At 38.2% G+C, this 23,706-nt stretch overlaps 2 protein-coding genes across 5 annotated transcripts in view; one reads left to right on the forward strand and one right to left on the reverse strand.

Annotated features, from left to right (window-relative positions):
- Window positions 1–23,706, reverse strand: part of LOC131434885 (uncharacterized) — a 372,492-nt gene that overhangs the window by 233,653 nt on the left and 115,133 nt on the right. Inside the window, exons 1-2 of one of the 3 annotated variants that reach the window (XM_058602125.1) lie at window positions 14,818–15,055; window positions 14,638–14,764 (exon numbers count right to left, since the gene is read on the reverse strand). The exons of the other annotated variants lie outside the window; for them this stretch is intronic. Coding sequence (XP_058458108.1) covers window positions 14,638–14,719 — 82 coding nt within the window. The 5' untranslated portion in view covers window positions 14,720–14,764; window positions 14,818–15,055. Of the gene's footprint in view, window positions 1–14,637; window positions 14,765–14,817; window positions 15,056–23,706 lie in introns of those variants that run through there. 3 annotated transcript variants of the gene reach the window in all.
- Window positions 1–23,706, forward strand: part of LOC131434887 (spidroin-2-like) — a 126,053-nt gene that overhangs the window by 90,468 nt on the left and 11,879 nt on the right. The gene's annotated exons all lie outside the window — the stretch shown is intronic.

The following is a 23,706-nucleotide window of genomic DNA, read 5'->3' on the forward strand; positions in this document are numbered from 1 at the left end:
TGAGTATTTTTTATTTATTTAAATTTGTCTTCGATTAAAATAAAATTATCGCACAGACTATTACTATACAACTACTCTCATCCACCTAACATAAATATTTTTATTTTAAATGCGTCTTTGTTCATTGTAAAATCAAAAAAAAGATAAACACTATAGAAGTGATGACAACAAACATCCATAGGATTGTTATGACCGTACTGTGTGCGATGGACTGATCGTCGAAGAAAGTCTGTTCTCCGCAATGATCTTCCAGGAGTATTAAAATGCAATCTCTCCAAAAGCGCTGGGTAGTCGATGTTATTCGAAAGCAAGTCGAAGACAAACAGTCGCTGAAGAAAAATTCGTCTGTTTTGTAGTGTAGGAAGATTAATCAGAGCGCAGCGATTCTCATAGCTAGTTAATTGAAGACGGTTTTGCCATGGAAGTCGTCGTAGTGCAAATCGAATGAAACATTTTTAAACTCGTTCAATTCGATCGATGTGGATTTTGTGGTAGGGTGCCCAGATTATTACTCCGTGTTCCAAAATACTGCCTACTAAAGCGACGTAAACTGTCTTTAGGCAATACACATCATCAAAGTCTCTGGTGTTGCGTTTGATAAGTCCCAAAACTGCGCCAGCCTTTGGCGTAACTAGAGATAATTGTTCGGTGAAACGAAGCTTACGATCAAGGACGATGCCCAAATCTTTAACAGCAGGAACACGTTGAACTGAAACAGCCATCATAGAGTATTCAAATACGATCGAAGATTGCGATCGTGAGAAAGTAATTGCACTGCATTTTTTATGTTTATACTCATACCGTTTCTGTCACACCAGTCAATAATTTTGTCAACGGCCATTTGTAAGGCACAGCAATCCACAAGGCTAGTAATGATGCGATACACTTTGAGGCCGTCTGCATACATTACTTTAGGCGACGATAATTCTCTACATAGGTCATTCACGAACAGTACAAAAGTAGTGGACCTAGATGGCTTCCTTGGGGAACACCTGATATAATGTTGAAAGGATCAGAAAGAATAGATCCTACACGGACTGAGGCTATGCGATTTGAGAGATACAAAAATCCAATCAGTCATCCAGTCGGGGAAACCACCACGCCTCAATTTTTCTATTGCGAACAGATGGGGTACACAATATAAAGCTTTCGAGAAATCAACGTACAACGCATCAACTTGTTGTCCTTTTTCGAGTTTGTCAATCAGTATAGAAACGTAGCTCATCATATTAGTCGTTGTTGATCGTTTTCTAACAAAGCCATGCTGTTCAGTGTTGATAATGTGCTTTACTGCGGGATAGAGATACTCCAACAGCATACGTTCGAAGATTTTTGGTAAGCAACTCAGAATGGAAATGCCTCGGTAGTTATCGACGTCATGAACGTTACCAGTTTTATGAATCGGAACGATTAAAGCTTCTTTCTTTGAAGCCGGCAAAGCTAAGGCAGAAGAGCATTCTTTTATAAATGAAGGTGGCAATCAATCCGATCCTCGTCCTTTTGATCCGTTGACACGTTGCAGATTAGTATACACTTCACTTGCCCTGAACACAATCGCTGGTAAGTTTAGATTATACATCGGTAGGCTATTCAGGTACACGGGTAAAAATCTATTGCCCGTACCATGATTTTTTAATTATGAAATCATGAGCCATGTTTTCTCATGAAATTTCATGAGCAAAATGATTGATGTCATGAACATTTTCATGGAAGATGTGTTATTGTTCATGATATCAATCCTTTTGGCATTAAAAATGCCTTACTCTTCACTATATGGGGCCGGGTGTCAATTAAAAGTTTCAAAAATAGTCGCGTAACCTTTTTGTGTCATAATTTTGAACGTTAATAACTCGGTCATTTGTTGATGGATTGATATAATTTAACAACCAATCGATTCGGAAACTTTTAACTTAAACATGTATGACGACGTCGTTTCAGTGTTTCAATAGCATATTATTGAAAAAATGGTTGGAATCGACCTATGTTTTCATCCACCAATCCCTGCTGTAGAAAATGACGTCAACTTCTTGTTCGGCATAGGAGGCTTTGCGTCATGTATAAAAAACACCGCATCGTTATGCGTAGTATGAAGAGAAATCTATAAATATAAGCTGCACAATATTTCTTTGCCTAGTTGATGTTTGACTGTGAATGAAACAAGTAGCTTTTCCGGTGAGATGATGACTGGATTGTATATGCGTTCACTTGCTGGATTGTCGCTTTTGCATTATGTGTTGGTGAAATTTCCTGTTGTCTGTGCAACACCGTGTTCGCTTGAGTATCTTATATATCATTTAGCTATTGAAGAACCGAATCAGCGTGGTTACCGATTCTTTTGAAATATCCCATGTATTTTTAGCAATTTTTGGTCGATTTTGTCATTAAAAATGCCTTACACTTCGCTTCCCGAGGCTGGGTGTTAATTTAAAACATGCAAAACTAATCGCGTAACATTTTTTATAATTTTGAACGCTTATAACTCAGTCATTTGGTGATGGATTTATATAATTCAACAAACAATCGATTCGGAAACATTCAACTTCAACTTATGAGACAACGTCATTTGAAAAATTGGTTTGAATTTTTCCTCGAGGATTTGTTAATGGATTTTTCTAATTTAAATGACTCCAAAGCTTCAATATTGTAAGCTTAAAAATGTTTTAATTTGTCAACGGATCGGTTTGCATACTTAAATCTCCACTTATTATCCATCTGACTTATTATTCATGATAGACATTATTCATGATTTCATGATTTTTAATCATGGTACCGGTAATGGATTTTTATCCGTGTACGACTCTAACAAAGGTAGTGAGTTATTACTTAGCACACTTTGAAAGAATGACGCGAATAGGTTTGCTGAATCCAAAGCTGCTGAAGACGAGTGATTCCCGTAGAAAACGTTTTCTTTTTTTTGCATCAAGTTCTCGCAGAGCAAGACCTGACAGAGAGAATAACAAATTTCAGAGCTGAATTGAGTATTTTCTCCTCATCCTGAATCTGTGCAGTAACTGTGCACGGAAATCTAATGTGCAGTAATGTGCACGGATTAACATACCGACAATAAATACGTGAAAGTTCAGGTTGGATGTATATGAGACGGTTGTAAATACTCAAAATTTCGGTACACATGGCAAAGTGCTCGAGTTCAGAGTACTATGTACTGGATACAGCAATGCAATATCGAAAGATCGTTTGGTTGTCATTGACCAGCAAGCACAAGTAGCTTAGGGTGAATTTATGCATATTGTGCTGTGAACAAAATCGCTCATTGTATAATAATATAACGAGTATAACGTTTGAATGCGAATGAAGACGCGGGTAATTCTTTCATATTGACAAGTTATGCAGTGCACGAGGTGCACATGAAACAAGATGTCACTGGTTGTATTTATTGATTCACAATACAATAATAAATAATAAAACGGTATTGTACAGTTTACATTTCAGACAATACAGATAGCGGTAATTCAAATAAATTCAAATGAAGTTCTCGAAAATATATTGTGTAAATTCGAAAAAAACTACAAGGATCAGCCCCATGGAGTTGTTCGAGCCATTGATGTGGAACAAGGCAACCAAAATTTCTAATGATCTACGATCGAACAGTTCAATCAATCGTCACACTTTTGAATCAGCAATTGCACGAGAGTCTTTTTTTTTGTTTCGATTATAGAGGTTTTAACCTTAAGGTCATTCGCCTCTTCGGGCCAGAAAAACTTTCTGACCCTATGTGCGGGGTTGGGAATCGAACCCAGGCGGGCTGCGTGGAAGGCATCGACTTACCCATCACACTATACCCGTCCCCTCTGAGTCTACTTAGATTGATCTTGATTAGGAATCAACACCGAACATTGTTTGTCTTGATTTGTATTTGTTTTATAGCCGACGAAATTACACCAATATCCCAAATGTATGCAATTATATCTTTGTACATAGGTACTTGCGATACGGATTTCGATATTTAAGCTTCTCTTCGCCAAGCTTGTGTTTTAGTTTTGTATGCAAGCAATTATTTTTTAAGCGTCAAGTTTCTCTACCATTCTGCGATTTCGGTTGAAGCGATATACTTTTTCTCATTATCAATCGAGGTCATCTTATATAAATTAGAAATTAATCTTAAGCACTCAAAATTTACCCTTGTCAACTTCTCAGGCGAAACGACATAACATGGAATTTCATCCGAGCTTGCATGACACAAGATCAGAGCATACCAATTAAAGCTTCTAATCGTTTTATGGCACTTTTTGTCTTGCTGTCTAGCAACAACCTACCTCTGGCATGCTACGCGTGGGATTGAAACGTTAGCTATAATTTCGCTTCTATTTATAGATTCGCGTGCTTCCAACAGCTTCGTTTTTGCATCGATTGACCAATCAGAGCAATGCTTTCACTTTGATATATCGCTTACTCCTTCAAAACCGTTGTCTTTGGCAGGGAAATCCGGTAGATTTTTAGCAGACAAATTAGGACACTACTCGCAACTAATCATAATTTCAATAATTTATAATTGAAAATACGTGGCTTAATGAATTCAAATCGAAACTTAAAAATATTTCCCATCAAATGATGAAATAATATTATTAATTGATGCAAAATAGACTGAACTGTAAGTGTTTAAAACTTGACCACATTTCTACGTGTACTTTTCCTTGAATTTCTGATTTGCACCCCTATATAGAAAATAAAGATGTGTTCCACATCAAAAAAGCCATTGAAATCTTCTCTAATGATTGAGATATTGTTCAATTGCGTTCTACTCAAAACTTGTTTTCTAAATTGAACACCAACGTGGCTCGAAAACCTAAATGCAGAAATCTATTGAAGCGGGTCATTTTGACGAAAGCCATTTCACCGAAAGTCGTTTCGCCGAATAGGTCATTTTGCCGAAAGTCGTTTTGCCGAAAGAGTCATTTCGACGTAAGGAATATTTCGAGTACATTAAATTTTTTTATGTGCCGCAGACACATAATCGAAGCCAAGATGGCTCGGCGACGCCATCGGAAGTGACGGCCTCTTGCACACAAACCTGTAAAAACGATGTGGTGAAGCCGCATTAGATATTTTTTCGTTTGCACTCCGGAAACGGAAATTACCGCAAATATTTGCCTGGTAGATAAACTTGAACAGATTCTTTTATTCTTAGTAGCTATTTTTTATCGTTTATTTATACCTGGTTTTAACCTAATTATGATCGTTCAGCGGGTTTTAGTAGCTAATAATTCCCACAAGCTTTCTTGGGAACTCCGTTCTGAGCATCAATGAATCAATATTTATTCAAGAGAGTAGTCTTTCTGCATTAAACGCGGGGAAATTAATTTATTCATTATTTCAAATAATAGACATTTCAGAAACACAACTGTGGGTTATCAAAACGGGCGTTAACACTATAATCTTCTGTTTGTCTTTATTATAGATCTATTCCAATTACGATATTAAGAAAACCTGCGAAACATTTAAGGATTCAGAAAAAATAACCTCTCCAGCTTTCAGCTAAATGACACTGACCCAAATTTATGTAGTGTGTTCAAACATCCGATGTTTTACTAATTAAAATCTACTATGCGTTTGCTTAAAGTTTAGAATCAGGAGACGCATAAGTTACAGAAAACAACATCGATTTGAATCGATTTGAAAAACTTGAGGATATACGTACAACCTACAGTTGATAACATATCGCCAGCTCTTGTATGTTACAGATGGAACGATACGCTAGAACGGTAATGATTTAACATGATGACAGTTGAACACTATTAAGTGGAAAACGACATCATGCTGGTAGCGTAGACAAAAACTAGCAAGTTAAATAAACAAAGTTTCAAATAAATCAACCAAATCCCTAATTGCACAGAACGTACAACCGAAACAATATCAGGAGATGGCGCTGGTGATCTGAGCGAACAGCACGATACGTGTTTTTGTCAAACTCAGATTCAATGGAAGAAATCACTCGCGAACAAGTTACGAAAGTTTTACGAAAAAGTTTTTTAACTTTCGAACAATTTACCGTGCCGGAGATGTTGCGCAATCTGTTTTATCTCGTTGTAACTACACCTGCCAAAACACTGAGCAAATATCAGTTCAAAACAGAAAATATGTTGAAACTATTGTGAAAGAAACGGGCGAGAAAATAATTGTCACGTTTCGGCAAATAGATTAGGGATCAACCCTTTTCCTCTTTATGCGGGATGTAATTTCAGTCCCTTCATCGAAAGAGAAAGATAAATCGGTTTTTAGCTCTACCATTTGGTAAAGGATCATCTACAAACAACGTAAAATATTCTATAACTTTTGCATCAACATCATTTGATATGTTTAGAGCATTGCACGTATTAAAAAATTGATTAAACTCGAAATGATTCAGGCTACAAATTTCCTTATCAACTTTTACTCAAACATCAAGTCGTTTCTGATACATGCAAGATTTCCGTATGCAATGTTGGTACGAGCTAATAAATACTTTTCATAATACAATAAAATAAATTAAGTGATTGAAGAAGTTGAAATCGATCCCTTTTTCGTGCATTGCTGTTGTTACTGTTACCCTTATTTATTTGTTTTTTTTTGCGCTTCTGTTAAATTGAGGTGCATTTGCTCTTTTATCTGAATGTCAATTTCATTCACTGCTGGTCGAACTCGGCAACGTTGCGATCGATGATTAAGGCTTGTTCGTCACAAAATCTGCACACCCAAAAATATGTATATCTTTGAAAATACTTCGAAAACGCATGAAATATTGCGTAGACCGACGAACGTTCATTGTGTAAAATCAATTTTTGGTGACAACATGCTTTTAGATCGAAAATGACGTCGAAAGAATAGCATGTGCTAAAAGCAGTACTATGCGGTTACAATGAAAATCCGGATCTGTCGGTTAGGAAACTTGCGAAAAACTTGGTTTTCGTGCAAGCACTGTCCATAACGTTCCATAATCTTCCGATACACGTTTGACATCAGCCAGGAAGCCTGAGAGCGGAACAAAAACAGATCTCAGGAACCACCAGAAGGACGCGAAGGTGCAGCAAATATTGCAGAAGAGACCAGATCTTTCGGTACGTACTGTGCTTAAAAAATAAAAATGTCTCATACTTTCGTGCATATTTCCCAGTACCAGTAAGATGTGAAGTCGTCCAAGGTGAAAACTGTACAGAACCGTAATGATAAACCAAAAAGAAATGCTAAGACCTGGAGTAACGCGAATATTTGCGAAGTTTCTCTGCCTGATAATGACGATCAAACTTATGTGCTGGAAGACTTTAAGCAGCATCCTGGATGTTCTTTTATACTGCCATGCAACGGAACGGCGTAAAGGTACATTTCAGGATAAAAAAGGCCAAAATTCCCAAAAAATATTTCGTTTTTTCACGCAATATGCCGCTGTGGTCGCAAGCCAAAGCTTCATCACTACCGGTGTGGTAAACACGGAAATAAACCGCGAAGAATGTCTAAAAAAGCGATTGTTGCCATTCCTACGCATCCATGACGCTCCCTCACTATTCTGGTATGTGTTTGACATCTTGTCTTGTCGAATCCAGAAGAGAGAACTCTCTCAATATAAACAGTAAGCTACAACTATAGAAAAATTTCGAAAAACTATGACAAAAACTGCTAAATTGGTTGCATCTTGGGTTAAACTAACAGTGAATTTATTTTGTTCCAAATTTAATCTGTCCAATTTTTCGTCGCGAACAAGTCTTACTCGCGTAGGTGCCTTTCTCATATAGAAATCACTGTAAAACGCTACTTTTGAACCGAGACCCGATTGGTCGAGTGTCACGTTCCATTCGACTCAGCTTGCCGAAAAAGTGAAATTCCTGTGTGTATGTGTGTGTATGTGAGCGTATGTGAAAAAATTATGCACTTGATTTTCACCGCGATGGTTGAACCGATTTTCACATTGTCATTTTGGCAGCACTGCACCGTTTTAAGTTGTTTACTCGTTGTATCAGTGAACAAATTTTGTGTTTTTTTTGTTTTTCGGATGGTTTAAATGCACACATTACTGTCGCACAAGTGTTAACAGTAGAGTCAGTATTCGAAGTATTGTGAAGATCAGTAATAAAATTGCTAATTTGTTGTTGATCAAGTATTTATTGTGTCGTGCATCTTGTGTACATTGTTGTTGTTGTTGTTGCTTCTGCTGTTATAAACGTACACTGCTCACGCACGCAGTCGAGCCGTTTTGCTAACAAGCCTTGGTATGGATGCCTGTTGCTACCATTGTTCAGAGCCGATAAAAAATCTCAATATAGTTAAATGTCACTATTGCGAGCGAGTGACTTATTGACAACTACCGTGGGATTGCATTTCTCAGCGCCATTCCAAAGCTTTTTGAAATGATCGTTCTTGAGCCAATTTTCAATCATTGTCAACAGTATATTGTACAGACTCAACATGGATTTATGCCAAAACGTTCTACTGCTACAAATCTGCTTTCGCTTACGAGTTATGTTACAAATTCTATGTCCGTTGGTTATCAAACAGACGTCATTTACACGGATCTGTCGGCAGCCTTCGATGAAATAAATCACGCTATTGCCATTGCTAAACTAGACAAACTCGGTTTTGGCTCGAACGTACTTCGCTGGATTGAGTCATGCCTAAGCGATCGACGTCTTACCGTAAGAATAGGTGATTGTGTATCTGATGAGTTTTGCGCTTCTTTCGGAATTCCACAAGGCAGTCATCTAGGACCACTGATATTCTTGCTGTACTTTAACGATGTGAATTTTGTCCTGGAAGGTCTGCGGCTTTCATTTGCTGATGATCTAAAAATGTATAACATAATCCGGAAAATAGATGATGCTGTATTCCTGCAACGCCAACTGTTAATTTTTGCTGACTGGTGTGAGATCAATCGAATGATTCTAAATCCCCAGAAATGTTCGATCATAACATTCACACGAACGAAAAATCCTGTTCATTTTGAATACTGCATTGGTGACACTTCAATTGAAAGGACGACATGTGTGAAAGATATTAAACTGACGTTTAAGCAACATGTTAGCTACATAGTTGCGAAAGCTTCCCGATGCTTGGGATTTGTAATATGGATAACCAAAAATTTCAATGATATTTACTGCCTGAAAACTGTTTACTGTTCGATGGTACGCTCTATTCTTGAATATTGCTCAGTGGTATGGAACCCTTACTATCTCAACGGTGTCAATCGGATCGAATCGATACAACGCAGATTTATTCGCTTTGCACTGCGCCGGTTGCCTTGGAATAATCCACAACAGCTCCCGAGTTATGGAAGTCGAGCGATGTTAATTGGAATTGACACACTGCCTGTTCGACGTGATTTATCACGAGCAATGACAATATCAGATATTTTAACTGATAGGATCGATTGCCCCGCACTTCTTAGCGAAATCAACTTAAACGTTCGATCACGTGTTCTTCGTAACAGTTTGTTCCTTCGCTTGCCATTTCGTCGCACTAATTATGAAATTAACGGTGCTATTACAGGAATGCAGCGGTTCTTCAACAGAGTTTCATCAGGATTTGATTTCCATCTTCCACGCCGTGCCATACGATCTAATTTTTTAAATATACTAAGAAATAATCATTTGGACTAAATTATGTCTGTTGATTCAAATAAATAAATAAATAAATTTATCCATTTGGCAGATCTAGCGGTCTTACATAAAGTTATTGAGTTTTATCCGGGTCAAACTTCCGGTTCCGAAGTTACAAGATGATATGTTCAATAAAATATACACTTAAGCCGGAGATGACTAGATCGATTTATTAAATCTTACATCCATATAAAAGGCCTTACTTTCCCATAGAAAGCTTTTAAATTTTATCCGGATCTGACTTCTGTTCCCAGAGTTACACGATGATATGTGCAAACAATTGCCAAAAATAACCACTTTATGTTCTCGCAGATGGCTGAACCGATTTTTACAAACTTAAATTCATATAAAAGGTTTCACATACTCACATTCATACTTTTATGAGAGTGTTTCTATACCTAAGGTGAAGACGAAAAAATCCTTTCAAATATCCATACAAAACGTCTTGTTAGTTATTGGCCAAAAAGATTGATTTAGGATATATCGGTAGCACCCCGATGAACGACCACCATTAGGATAAAGCTGTGGTTAAATAAGTAGGATTCGTAGTGTCAGTAGGATCGTAGCACCAGCCATGCAATGGTTCTGTACACTCCGAATCGGCTGCGAAGTCTATTGAAACAGAAGGTCAAATTCCACTACAGGAATGTAATACCAAGGCTTTTGTGGTTAAATAAATAGGTATGAAAACAGATATCGGTTATCAGTTCTCGTTTCCAGAATTACCGGAAATAATAGTCAAAACCCTTTGTCATTCAGAGCAACGAAGCAAAATTGAGAAAATTTCTTCTGAATTTGTCTCAAAACTGTTCCTATTAGATGTCATGTCAGTTGCTGACCAAACAACCCCAGCTCCCGGTTACGGAAGTACCAGGTCAAAAACTTCCAAAAGGAACTCATTCAATTTTCAAATTGATGACCGAACCGAATTCCAAAATCTTAGTTTCAAATAAAAGGTCTTATGACTCTATATACTGCGTTTCCGGAACTATACCGTGAAATGTGTTCTAAATTTCAAACTATCATTTAGACCGACAATGAACAAATCAATTCCTTTAAATATGATAGTTTATGCTCGAACAAACTTTCTTGATTTTATTCTAGATTTAATTGGGTTTTTAAAAAAATATTATAATAATATTTATTAGAGTATGAGAAACACGAGAAAGGCACTATCAAACCACTAGGTATATTAAAACAAGTTTTTTCTATTGATCTAGGTCTTCTTTTCAAATGGGCCAAACTGTTTCAATCAGCTATAAAGGAACCATTTTTATACTAAAAATAATGATTGAAAATTTTAAATCAATTTACAAAACTTCACCGTTTTTTATTTTGATCAAATTTTGTCCCAAGATAGGTATATATTCACTACCAACAGAGATGTCCATCTCCTCTGTGTGACGAAGAGTAAGCAAAATTTCTTCCCTCGCACTGACAACTTCAACGAGAGCTCTTCTCTATCACATACATACACCACTGTTGTATAAAGTGTGCACGCATCGTGAGTGCGTTTGCTTATTTCCTTTTACCTCCTCCACTGAATCGCACCAAAGTGCTAGTGCATTAGCCAATAAATTCGCTGAGGTGGATGCAGATACTTTCACAGAGGTGTACACGCCGGTGAGCACTCTGGTGTATGGTTCGCGTAGAAGAAACGTGGGCACGCAAAATCAGCAAAATAAAACAATTTATCGTTAAATTTTCGGTTTTCATTGCAAATTTTTCATAGCAAGGCCAGATCTACTCTCTATTAATTGAAGTTCACAGAAGTGTTCGCTCACCATCACGCGCCAGTGATCACTTGGGTGTTTTTAGGTGAGAGCACGTGAGAGCGATTCGTGCGAAGAGAATGTTATTCTCTCGCACCAGCTTCTTCCAACACAAGCACGCACTCAAAGTCTGTCTGTCTGGACACTGAGAAGAAGTGCGCTTTCCGCTTTGTGTGGAGCGGAGCAAATGTATCCGCAGTGTATAATTGAAACCTACGCCCTGGTGTATCACTCTAGTGAAATGCCTTCTCTGCCTACCAATAGTTTATATGTTGTGCACTTTCAAAGAAAAACATTTTTTTAACAGAAACTTTTTTTAGTCCAAACTAAATTTATTGTTCGGTGTCTAATCGAAAACTAAACTAATCTGAAGGTCATAATCGTCCAAGATTCCAATGAAACTCAATTTATACGAAAATATCACCGATTACATTATTGCTTGTTACCGAATGTTTGCAGAAAGTATCAGTGCTGGACAAAGAAAAGTTGTTGAAAAAACTTTTTCTCTTAAAAATACCCCTCTTGCAACATATGGAAAGTTGGCATGGAACTTAAATATCTTTGATGGTATAAAATTTCATTCAATAATTTTGAAAAAACAAAATATGGCATTTTATTATAAAATCTATGCATCAAGAAAATTTTATTTAAATCTGAGAGGGCCAACTTACCAACTCTGAAAATGATTTGACGCGTAATTTGTCTATTCGAATCCTACACTGAGAAAAAATGGATATTCAAAATTATAGTCGATATACGAATAAATACACAATTTCCGAATTTAATGGAATTTTGTCCCTAGGTAGGTTATTGTTTCCCTTTCCAACTGTCCATATATTGTAAGGAGGACATTTTTAAGAAAAAAAAGTGTTTCTAACTAAAACCTTTCCTTGGCCATTACTCATACTTTTTTCAAGAAAGCTTCTATTACAAAAACTGTGTTTCCCATTTTGCAGTGTATAAATGGTTGGTAGGGAACATATTCGCCTATTTTGGAATAAAATTTTATCAACCTAAAGTGGTGTTGTTTTGTAAATCGATTTTAAATAGTTAAAGTCATTTTTTTGTAGAACTCGATTAGTATTCTTTTTAGCATTTTTATTTGAAAATTTGACTAATTTTCAGAAAAAAAAGCTATTTGCTTTACTGTATTGTAGGATTTGTCATTTTTCCACTATAACTATTTGAAAAAAATGGTTCAAAAAGTGTGACCCTTCTCAAAAGACAGCCTTGATCAATTTTGGAAAAACAATATATGGCTTTTTGTGATAAAGTCTACATGTTCAGAAAGTTTCATTCAAATCTGAGGGAGTGCTGCCAGCTGCAAATGCGATTTGGTGCGAACTTCATCTTATGTATATTGCTATTATGCAGTGTACTTTGATACTTTTTGACAAATTCGGTTTTCTTCGTTTCATTGACATTTCCAAATTTATTCAATGGAAGCGCTTGTACTTTGCTTATGCCGAGGTGAATTATTTCGATCAATGAAGTTTAAATTCCACATCCTTAAGGTTGAATCCATTTCATGAATACAATAACAATCGTGATCGTGAAATCGGCAGTCCCGATGCTTTTTGATCTTTAGGCTTGCTCATCTCGAAAACGTCTTTTGTTCTCTGCACTATATTGTTTCAGTCACCAAGACAATAGTAGCAACAGAACTGTTTTGATTAAGATACAGAAGCGAACTGATATATTCATACTATCTGGTACAGCAAGTATTCGTTTTAATATAAGTAGCTTCATATGTATTGAAAAAATAAATGAACGCTCTTTCAACTTAACCAGGAACACTGAATCTATTAAAAACATTATTTCCAGCATCTATTAGCACTGATTTGCTCAATTTTTTTGTTCAATTATAACACTGTCGCTATACAGTATGAAACCATTTTTGATACAATGATAATTTTGGTATTTTGGGTAGCCAAATAAAATCTAATGAACCAATAGTTTCTTGTATTACACAAACCAACAAAATTGTTTAAATATTTCATAATAAATCAAGCAATTCTTTTTACAAATTCATCCAGTTACTTTATTTAACTACACATGAGAATCTTTTTCTGTTGAGTAATGCATTAAAAACTTCTGCACTCACTAGACCTGAAATTGAGCAGTTATAAATACTTAATATACAATTGATTTATATTTTATTTCGCAGAAACTTGTTTTAATTTTTCAAAACGAAGAAAAAAACTGGATGGGCATTGTTAGAGTATATACTTTGTTATGTTTGTGACAAAAATGTGTCGTAATATGCAGAAAATTATAAATTGTACAGCCTCAACACGTCATCATTTGCGCTAATCACGATATCACTATAAATCTATGAATCAATTCCATACTTTCAAGATTCAAATTGGTTCGGCATGTGCGTGATCAATTCTTCGATCATATTTTTTTTCAATATCAAAATTGTTGATCAATTTTTTGATGGCATTATGTTGTGACGTCAAATAAAATAACATATATTCATGATCAAAATTCTCCGAATCTCTTCCGAAGTTAACCTCAGATACTATGTGAGTGTTTAATATTTAGCTATATATACCCATACAAATATGTATGTAAGACACAAGGTGTTTTCATGTTGTGTTTATTAGAAATAAATCATTTTTTTACATATTAGAGATTCACGCACTACTCTGTACAACGTCTTACAAAAAATACTCATGACGATTTTATCCTGCGAACGGACGGTTTCGAAACCGTCAATTGCATTTATTCACGTAAACTGTTGCTTATTGCAGCATCGCTAAACCACCTAGTTGAAATTCAAATAGAACCGCTCAATCAATCCAACTATAGTTAGATCAGTGAAAGTCGGGTCTCGCATTAATTGGAAAGCTTACCCGAACTGGTGTATTTTATTCGATTAGATTTTTATATATACACTCAATAATTCAATTCACAGTTCATGCTAGCCACTCTAACCACTTTATTGCTGGAAATTTCAAAAGACGATGCGACAAAATACTCAAAGAAACGACGGGCTCACCCAATGGCCACATTTTTTTTGCATAATTTATGGTCGTCCCTTCACCAAAACATTTGCTCGATTCGGCAGCAGAATTTTTTTCCTTCGTTTTTCAGCGTTTCGCTAATGATCTGCCGACCGTGATCCTTGGTCGTTATTAACTTTTTGAAATTTCTACCACTAAGAAGAATGTTGGGTGTGCAACCGGACGCTACCATGAGAAGTAGTATTGTACCAAGTCTTATGAATGGATGTCAAGATAAGATTTCATTATTTTTAATTAAGCGAAAAATAAACTCACTGGAGATAATTGTACTGTCAGTGGCCCAGCTATTGTCAGATTCAGTATCCCAGGATGATTCCTCTACCCAAGACTGGTACATTGCATCATTGCTTTAATTAATAGGATACTTCAGTAGTATAAATATCTAAGGAAGTGAACGTTTTACCATATGGTTAGACGATTTATTTTAGTTCATACCTATCACATTGTTGTCAAAATCACATCCTACAGATTATGTAATCGAAACACACATCATGATTTGATGCGTTATTAATACTGAACACTTGGCATGAAACACGAGATTTGCTGGTTAGTACTGAACGAACTGAAGTACGTGGTTCAATGCAAGCTCTTATAATCTTCTACATAAATAAATATGCCAATGTAAAGAATGTCTGCTGGAGCCACTGAGTGGCAGGCATATAATCGTTACTATCGAAGTGAAAATATATATATGAACTGAGCACGTACCAGAAGCTTCGAGCGTCACGGTTAAGAGAAGACATACTTGTAAGTTGTATCACAAACTGCACCCTACCAGTTATTGCTGCCTTGATCTACGGATGCACGAGCTATGCTCACATTTAAAATATAAGTAACCGCCATGCTCGGCGTTTTCTTAGCAGGATCAACCCACATCACGACAACCGACCTTGCCCTACTCCTGAAGCTCCTCTTCCACGACACTGTGCGGATACTTCTGTGATGCTGTGTTTTATTAACGGCAAATTTTCCTCTCCCTTATTTTCTTGCCATGCTAATATGCTAGCTGGTAGTTCGTTGCAGTTCATACGTATGTACATAGTTTCAATAACCACTGCACATGCAACTTGGATTACGATGGAAATTGTGGTGGAATTGTGTGGAATGGGAAATTACCACGTCTGAATGAACATCGTTCACCGTATGGAAGTGTAGTTCTGACTGTTCGAGATTTACCATATGCCTATGCATTCCACCCCACTATGATTGTAAGTCAACCGCAGAGAGATACGGCTAGCTAATAATGGAACTGCTGTTTCTAGGACATTTTAATATATGTTTTTATGTTCCTTGTTATAAACGTAATTAATTCATAGGTGTTGACAGATAGAACGACTTTGTCAACTCTAGCCTCTTCTCCAACTTCCGTAACAGAAGTTTTTTTATTACGCTTGAGTATTTTTCTATGTTTTTCCTGATGACAGTGTTTATGGAGTGAGAACCCGTAAAAATGATTTTCTTCGTCAGTATCATTCTGTTGAATGTAACTATTACTGGTGGTCAGCTGTGAATGATTTATTTATGAAAATACATTATTATTACACGCTTTTATTTAACCCCGGTTTGATTTTTATTGAATTGCATTCAAACTCTAATGATAGATCACATATTAACAAGAGAATGTCTTTGGATTTGACAAAATAGACATCTAATTGTTCTCCGTATAATACGTCGGTTTCGGTTTTGTCTTCTTTGAGAAAAAAGATTGAGCTCCTCTATTTCCGAAATCGTCATTTTTAGACCAATCACAATCTTCGGAATTAGAAGTCAAAACTGATTAAAAAACCTGTTTTAATCCACACCTAGTGGTGTAGTGATGCCTTTCTCATATATAGTACTGTGGTATTCTTCAAAATAATTTTCTTCGATTCTTAAAAGAATAACCGAAATCGGTTTGTTTTACCGTCTACTGATAAAAACTATCAATTGGAAAATATTTGAGATCGATTTAGATTTTTTAAAGGTTTTCCCCCATTTTAAGTGATGGTATACAATTTTTTACATTTTACCCCATAATTCCGGAACCGGAAGTCGGATTCAAATAATATTCAGGAATTTTGTATGGGACCACAAGACCTTTCATTTAAATCTAAGTTTGTGAAAATCGGTTCAGCCATCTCCGAGAAAAATTAGTGCAAAAAAACGTTACATATACACATACGCACATACACACTGTAACCTTTGGCAAGGTTCCACCCTATAGCAATTGACCGGGTGTCAGTTTTGCTAAACAAAATTATTGTCGGTAAATGTAAATTTCACGCAAGAAAAAGTTAGTCTTATATAAAGATAAAATTCAAGACAAAGTATCAATTTATTTTGAATTAAATTTTGTTATCTGCTCGAGAACGTGTAAGTCGTCGTAGCGTCGCATTTGGAAAAAAAAATAATAACAATAGATCCAAATTGCAGACAGAACGGTAAAAAGAACTGTTGTACCGTCTAGTGAGACCATTCATACGATCGAAAGCATACAGCGTTGGTATTAGTATTTCGTTTTTTTTTTTTTATTCAAGAATATAATGTTTAAGGTACACTGCTTAAGCTCTAAGATGCCAAGGGCTTTTACTAATTTAAAATTTACGACTAACTTAAAAAACTAGGGTTGTATCATTAAGTAATGTCATATTTGGGTCGCAGTGGTTGACTTTGGCAGATCCAGCCTTCATGTGGTGATCGGCCGGTGAATTGAATATTTCATGAGAGTCTTCCATATGGCGTTGGTGAATATTCATGTTGGCCGCATTCTTCGGTCCGTGTGGGTCCGCGGGAAACACCCCCAGGTTACGAATACCCGGCGGGTGGCCCGCATGCTGTTGATAAGTTTCCGTGGGCGATGATGGTGTTGTTACAGAAGAAAATGAAAAAAAAAATATAGCGAAGTAAATATTGCGGAAAACGGAGTAAAAAGGGGATATGGGAATGAAATGACTAAAACGACAGAGATCTAATTAGTTGACATCGAGATGGTGAAGAGACGGGGAGGGGGGAAGCGAAGGTTAGTGACAGCAAAAAGATCTTGTTAGTTCCGATGAAGATGGTGGACAGATGAGGAATCGGGATAATCGGCGGAAGTTAGTGTCGAACCTGCAGTTGAGAAATAATTCTTAGCCACAGTTGAAACAACGTCGATAAATAGGAGGAACTTTCTAAGCCAGATGTAACAGATTACACTTGTATATTAATGTGTTTGAGAAACTGGTATATGAGAAGCATATATGAACTATCCCGACTCGCCAACACATCCCGAACCGGAACCTCAGGCGGTCTACCTCGGGCCCTGAGGGATTCCAGTAGCTTCGACCTGGCGTCGCGATACTCTACGCACGACCACACGACATGCTCGATGTCCTGATAACCGTCGCCACAGGTGCAGAGCCCGTTCTCCACGATCCCGATACGCCGGAGATGTGCGTTGAATGTATAGTGATTTGACATGAGTCGTGACCTAACGCGAATGAAATCACGACTCACGTTCATCCCCCTGAACCAAGGTTTCGTCGATACCTTAGGGATAATGGAGTGTAGCCATCGTCCCAGTTCGTCATTGCTCCATGAAGTTTGCCAACTTTCGAGAGTTTTCTGACGAGAGATACTGAAAAATTCATTGAAGCAGATTGGTCTTTCATAAATATCACCTTCTAATGCGCCCACTTTAGCCAATGTGTCTGCCTTTTCATTGCCCGGAATGGAACAATGCGAAGGGACCCAGACTAACGATATTAAGTAAGACCGTTCAGATAAAGTACTCAAATGTTCCCGTATTTTCCCCAGGAAATATGGGGGATACTTTCCTGGCTTCATTGCCCGGAGAGCTTCTATTGAGCTTAGACTGTCCGTGACAATGAAGTAATGGTCTTTGGGCAAGGTTTCAATGATCTCGAGAGTGTACTGAATAGCAGCTAATTCTGCGACGTAAACTGAAGCCGGATCACTGAGTTTGTAAGAAGCGGTGATGTTTTGATTGAAGATGCCGAAGCCTGTGGACTTGTTAATGTTTGATCCGTCAGTGTAAAACACCTTTTCACAGTTGACTGTTCTAAATTTATTATAAAAATTATTTGGGGCCACTTGAGGGCGCACGTGAGCCGGAATTCCACGAATTTCTTCTCTCATGGATGTGTCGAAAAACACAGTAGAATCAGAAGTATCCAAGAAATGAGCACGGTTGGAAACAAACGAAGAAGGATTAATATTCTGAGCCATGTAATCAAAATACAAGGACATAAAACGGGTTTGAGAATTAAGCTCAACTAACCTTTCGAAATTTTCAATCACCAGAGGATTCAAAATGTCGCATCGAATGAGCAAACAATATGAGAGATCCCAGAACCGGTTTTTCAATAGGATAACACCCGCCAGCACTTCGAGGCTCATCGTATGAGTCGATTGCATGCAACCCAAGGCAATGCGCAAACAACGATACTGAATTCTTTCCAGCATGATGAAATGAGTGTTCGCCGCGGATCGGAAGCAAAAGCATCCGTATTCCATCACGGACAATATCGTTGTTTGGTACAGCCTGATCAGGTCTCCTGGATGGGCACCCCACCACGACCCGGTTATTGTACGAAGAAAGTTGATTCTTTGTTGGCATTTTCTTCTCAGATACCTAATGTGACATCCCCAGGTGCCTTTGGAGTCGAACCAGACCCCGAGATATTTAAATGTGAAGACCTGAGCTATGGTTTCACCCCCTAGTTGAAGCTGTAATTGTGATGGTTCTCGCTTTCTCGAAAATACAACCAGCTCAGTTTTCTCCGTAGAGAATTCGATACCCATTTGAAGAGCCCATGTGGATAAGTTGACAAGAGTATCTTGTAACGGCCCTTGCAGATCGCCAGCTTTGGGTCCTATAATAGACACAACGCTGTCGTCGGCAAGTTGTCTTAGCGTGCAAGATGTGTTGATACATTTATCGATGTCGTTTACGTAAAAATTGTATAGAAGGGAGCTTAAGCATGAGCCCTGAGGAAGACCCATGTAACTGAATCGTATTGTCGACAAATCACCATGCGCGAAATACATGTGTTTCTCAGACAATAGATTATGTAAAAAGTTGTTCAAAACTGACGAAAGACCATGCTGATGCAGCTTCTCAGATAGGATATTTATAGAAACTGAGTCAAAAGCCCCCTTAATGTCTAGGAAAACTGACGCCATTTGTTCTTTACGAGCAAATGCCATTTGAATTTCTGTTGAGAGCAACGCAAGACAATCGTTCGTTCCTTTACCCCTGCGGAAACCAAATTGTGTATCTGAAAGTAAGCCATTAGTTTCGACCCAATTGTCTAGACGGAAGAGAATCATTTTTTCGAACAATTTCCGGATACAGGAAAGCATAGCAATCGGCCGATACGAATTGTGATCGGAGGCTGATTTTCCTGGTTTTTGAATGGCGATCACTTTCACTTGTCTCCAGTCATGTGGAACAATGTTGTCCTCAATGAACTTATTGAATAAACTCAACAAGCGCCTTTTGGCGGGGTCTGGCAGATTTTTCAACAAGTTGAATTTTATTCTGTCTAATCCCGGGGCTTTATTGTTACATGACAAGAGTGCAAGTGAGAGCTCTACCATCGAAAACGGTGTTTCGTTTGTATTTGGTGTCGCGGCGCGGGTGATCTTCTGTTCCGGAACAGAGTCTGGGCATACTTTTTTAGCGAAATCGAATATCCAGCGGTTGGAATATTCCTCGCTTTCATTCGTGGTGTTATGATTGCGCATTCGTCGGGCTGTGTTCCAAAGAGTACTCATAGATGTTTCTTTCGTTAAGCCGTCTATAAACCGACGCCAGTAACCGCGTTTCTTGGCTCTAATCAAGTTCTTAGTTTTAACGTCTAACGCCGCGTAATTCCGGTAATTATCAGGTGTTCCATTTTTTCTGGATATTTTATACGCGGAGGCTCTCTCCGCGTTTAAATTTGTGCACTCTTGGTCCCACCACGGGTTGGGAGGACGGATGTTAGTTTTCGCGCCGGGTACACGTTTCGTCTGAGCTTGAGTCGCGGTGTCGAGAATCAAGCCAGCCAAAAACGTGTACTCTTCCTCCGGAGGAAGTTGTTGAGTTCTTTCAAGTTTCTCAGATATCGAGGTCGCATAGCTATTCCAATCAATATTTCGTGTGAGGTCATACGAAACATTGATTGTCTTCGATGGTTTTGAGCCGCTGGTGATTGATATTACGATCGGTAGATGATCGCTACCGTGGGGATCAGGAATTACCTCCCACGTGCAATCCAACCGTAGCGATGTCGAGCAAAGGGATAAATCCAGCGCACTTGGTCTTGCTGGTGGTGCAGGAATCCGTGTCATTTCTCCCGTATTCAAGATTGTCATATTGAAGTTGTCGCAGATATCATGGATCATAGTTGATCTGTTATCATCGTGAAGACAGCCCCATCCCGTACCGTGTGAGTTAAAGTCTCCTAAAACCAACGTCGGTGCAGGAAGGAGCTCTACGATATCACTGAGCCACCGATGCCCATCCGAGGCTCTTGGGGGAATGTAGATGGAAGCAATGCAAAGGTCCTTACCTTTGATTGTAACATGACATGCGACAACTTCAATACCTGGTATCGAGGGGAGGTTAATGCGATAGAAAGAATAGCACTTTTTGATTCCCAAAAGTACTCCTCCATAGGGATTATCTCGATCCAGACGAATAATGTTAAAATCGTGAAAGTTTAAGGGTATTTCAGAAGTTAGCCAAGTTTCGCACAATGCAAATGCGTCACATTTCAGATTGTTTACTAGAAATTTAAATGAATCTATTTTTGGGATAATACTTCTGCAATTCCACTGTAAAACAGTGATTAGATCCGTGACCTCGGTGGATGATTTAGCCATCGAAAGATACAATCGCTGAAAGAAGGGGCCAATTTGCAGTCAACTGCTTCAAATATGTTTTTACTGTTGGCATGAAAGCAATTAAAATGCTTCTAAGAGGGTCTGAAATAGTATTTCGTTATCATGCGTGTTCGAGAAAAAGAGAACAATCTTGAATGCAAGCAGAGCGGTAAAAATATTCCATGTGTCGTCAAGTGGGACCATTTGCTCAAACCAACAGCCAATCAGGAGCTAGTTAGGTGAGCAACTAACTTCGAATTTCGAAGCTGTAAGATTAGGGACGGTAGGGGACTCTCTGGTTTGAGGCTTGTTGAGAACATCGAAGATTCCAACCTGTACGATATGCGGGCCGAAATATACGACCGAGCGGCAATTCGGATGATCGCATGATCTGCCGAAGAATAAAATATTGTTTGCCGAGCGAGGGCTATTGTGTCGGCCCAACATCCGAAGGGCAAACTCACTGGCTATAAAAGCCCTGTTCTGCCTAATTCCCGTCCTGTTTTTTCCTTTTTTATTTGAAAAAATAAGCGTGTGATTCTTCGCGGAGGTCTATCGTTAGTGATCTCAAATAAAATAACACCTCGTAAGTGCCATCGTTCTGTCCGGTGAAAAAAAAACTCGGAAGTGCGGGATAAGATTGGGTGTACAGAAGCGTCACCTCAGAGACGGGTATCCGATAAAAGTGCTTTTGTTAACGCCGGGAAGTGCGGAAAAGCGAGATTTATAATCCGTGCCAATAGCGAAACCCGCTTTAATGTGAGTCTCTCCATCCGCGATCGTTTCCATAGGAGATAATGCTAGGTAAAAAAAACACGAAGAGTCCGACCAGAGGTAGTCGGCAGCCATTGAGCCTCTTCGACATCATCACGAGGAATCCGCCATCATCGACACGACGACCAGTGAGTCAAGTTTTTATAATATCTTTATTTCTTTAATTGCTTCATATATCCTGAATAAATTCTAAAATTTAACGGTACGAAATATTGTCCTGTTGCCACATTTCTTGCGTGCCCCGTACGATTGCTGTCGAGTCGTGGCCAAGTTGAGATTGGTGTGCCTCTTCGTAAGTTTCCCTATCGCGGTTGCCGACCCTGTGATAACGAGAAGGGTCGCGTGACGAGGCTAGTCGGCCATAAGTTACAACACACATACACACACACAGACATTTTGCGTACTCGACGAACTGAGTCGAATGGTATATGACACTCGGCCCTCCGGGCCTCGGTTCAAAAGTCGGTTTTCACAGTGATTGCATAACCTTTCTACATGAGAAAGGCAAAAAGAAGTTTTTATAGGATCTTAAGACCTGTCAGTTTAATTTTAGAAATATTATTTTCATTTGTACACAACCATTCTAGAACTAGAAGTCAAATCCAATGAAATTCAGGAGCTTCATGTGGAAGCATAGGACCATAGTTCTAAGTTTGTGAAAAATTCGGTCAAGCCATCACCAAGCAAATGAAGTGACAATATTTGTCACGCACATACGTGGGCCATATCTCGATGAACTGATTCGAGTGGTGTGTGAGTGTCAGGAGTTCTGTTTTTCAAGCAATTTTTGCTGTAATCAGTTTACTTGAACTGGTGGAGATTATTTTCTAAAAGTGATTGCAATTCCGTTGCCATGTTATGGTCTCATATATTATCCTATTCTATTGAACAATTCGTACCCAAGAAAGTACTACGCGCACCGGTGCACCCTCCATGGTCAAACAAAACTTTAAAACGCTATAAACGAGCCAAGCGATCGGCATTAAAAAAGTTTACAAACCGTCCCTCATACCAGCTGCGATCTTATTATCTGCACCTCAATAACCGCTACAAACGACTGAACAAAATATTATATAATAATCACTTGCTTCGCGTTCAAAACAATTTAAAAAACAACTCGAAAAGCTTCTGGAATCACGTAAACGAACAGAGAAAAGAGTCAGGACTACCAACTCACATGTTTCTAGGAGATGTCCAATCATCAACGCAACATGATATATGCAATCTCTTCCGGAAACACTTCAGCAGTGTTTTCTCCGACGAAACTCTATCTAATCATCAAATCTCTGAAGCCATCAACAATGTTCCGCACCGCTCTCCTATCGGCCCTCACCCTATCATATCGACTTCTATGATTGAGTTAGCGTGCGTCAAGCTGAAGTCATCTTCGAACGCTGGACCAGATGGTATTCCTTCAATAGTGCTAAAAAAGTGTTCGAGAAGCCTTTTAGTCCCACTCTCACTGCTATTCAACTCATCACTCACCTCAGGAACGTTTCCTGATATTTGGAAGAGTTCATATATCTTTCCAGTATTCAAGAAAGGAAATAAGTCTGACGCTTCCAATTACCGTGGGATTGCGGCATTATGCGCAGTTTCCAAGTTACTCGAAATTATTGTCCTAGATTTTATCACTCACAATTGCAGTAACTACATCTCCGAAACTCAGCATGGTTTTATACCCAATCGTTCAACTTCAAC

The sequence above is a fragment of the Malaya genurostris genome, chromosome 3 (genome assembly GCF_030247185.1).
Source record: "Malaya genurostris strain Urasoe2022 chromosome 3, Malgen_1.1, whole genome shotgun sequence".
Classification (NCBI taxonomy): domain Eukaryota; kingdom Metazoa; phylum Arthropoda; class Insecta; order Diptera; family Culicidae; genus Malaya; species Malaya genurostris.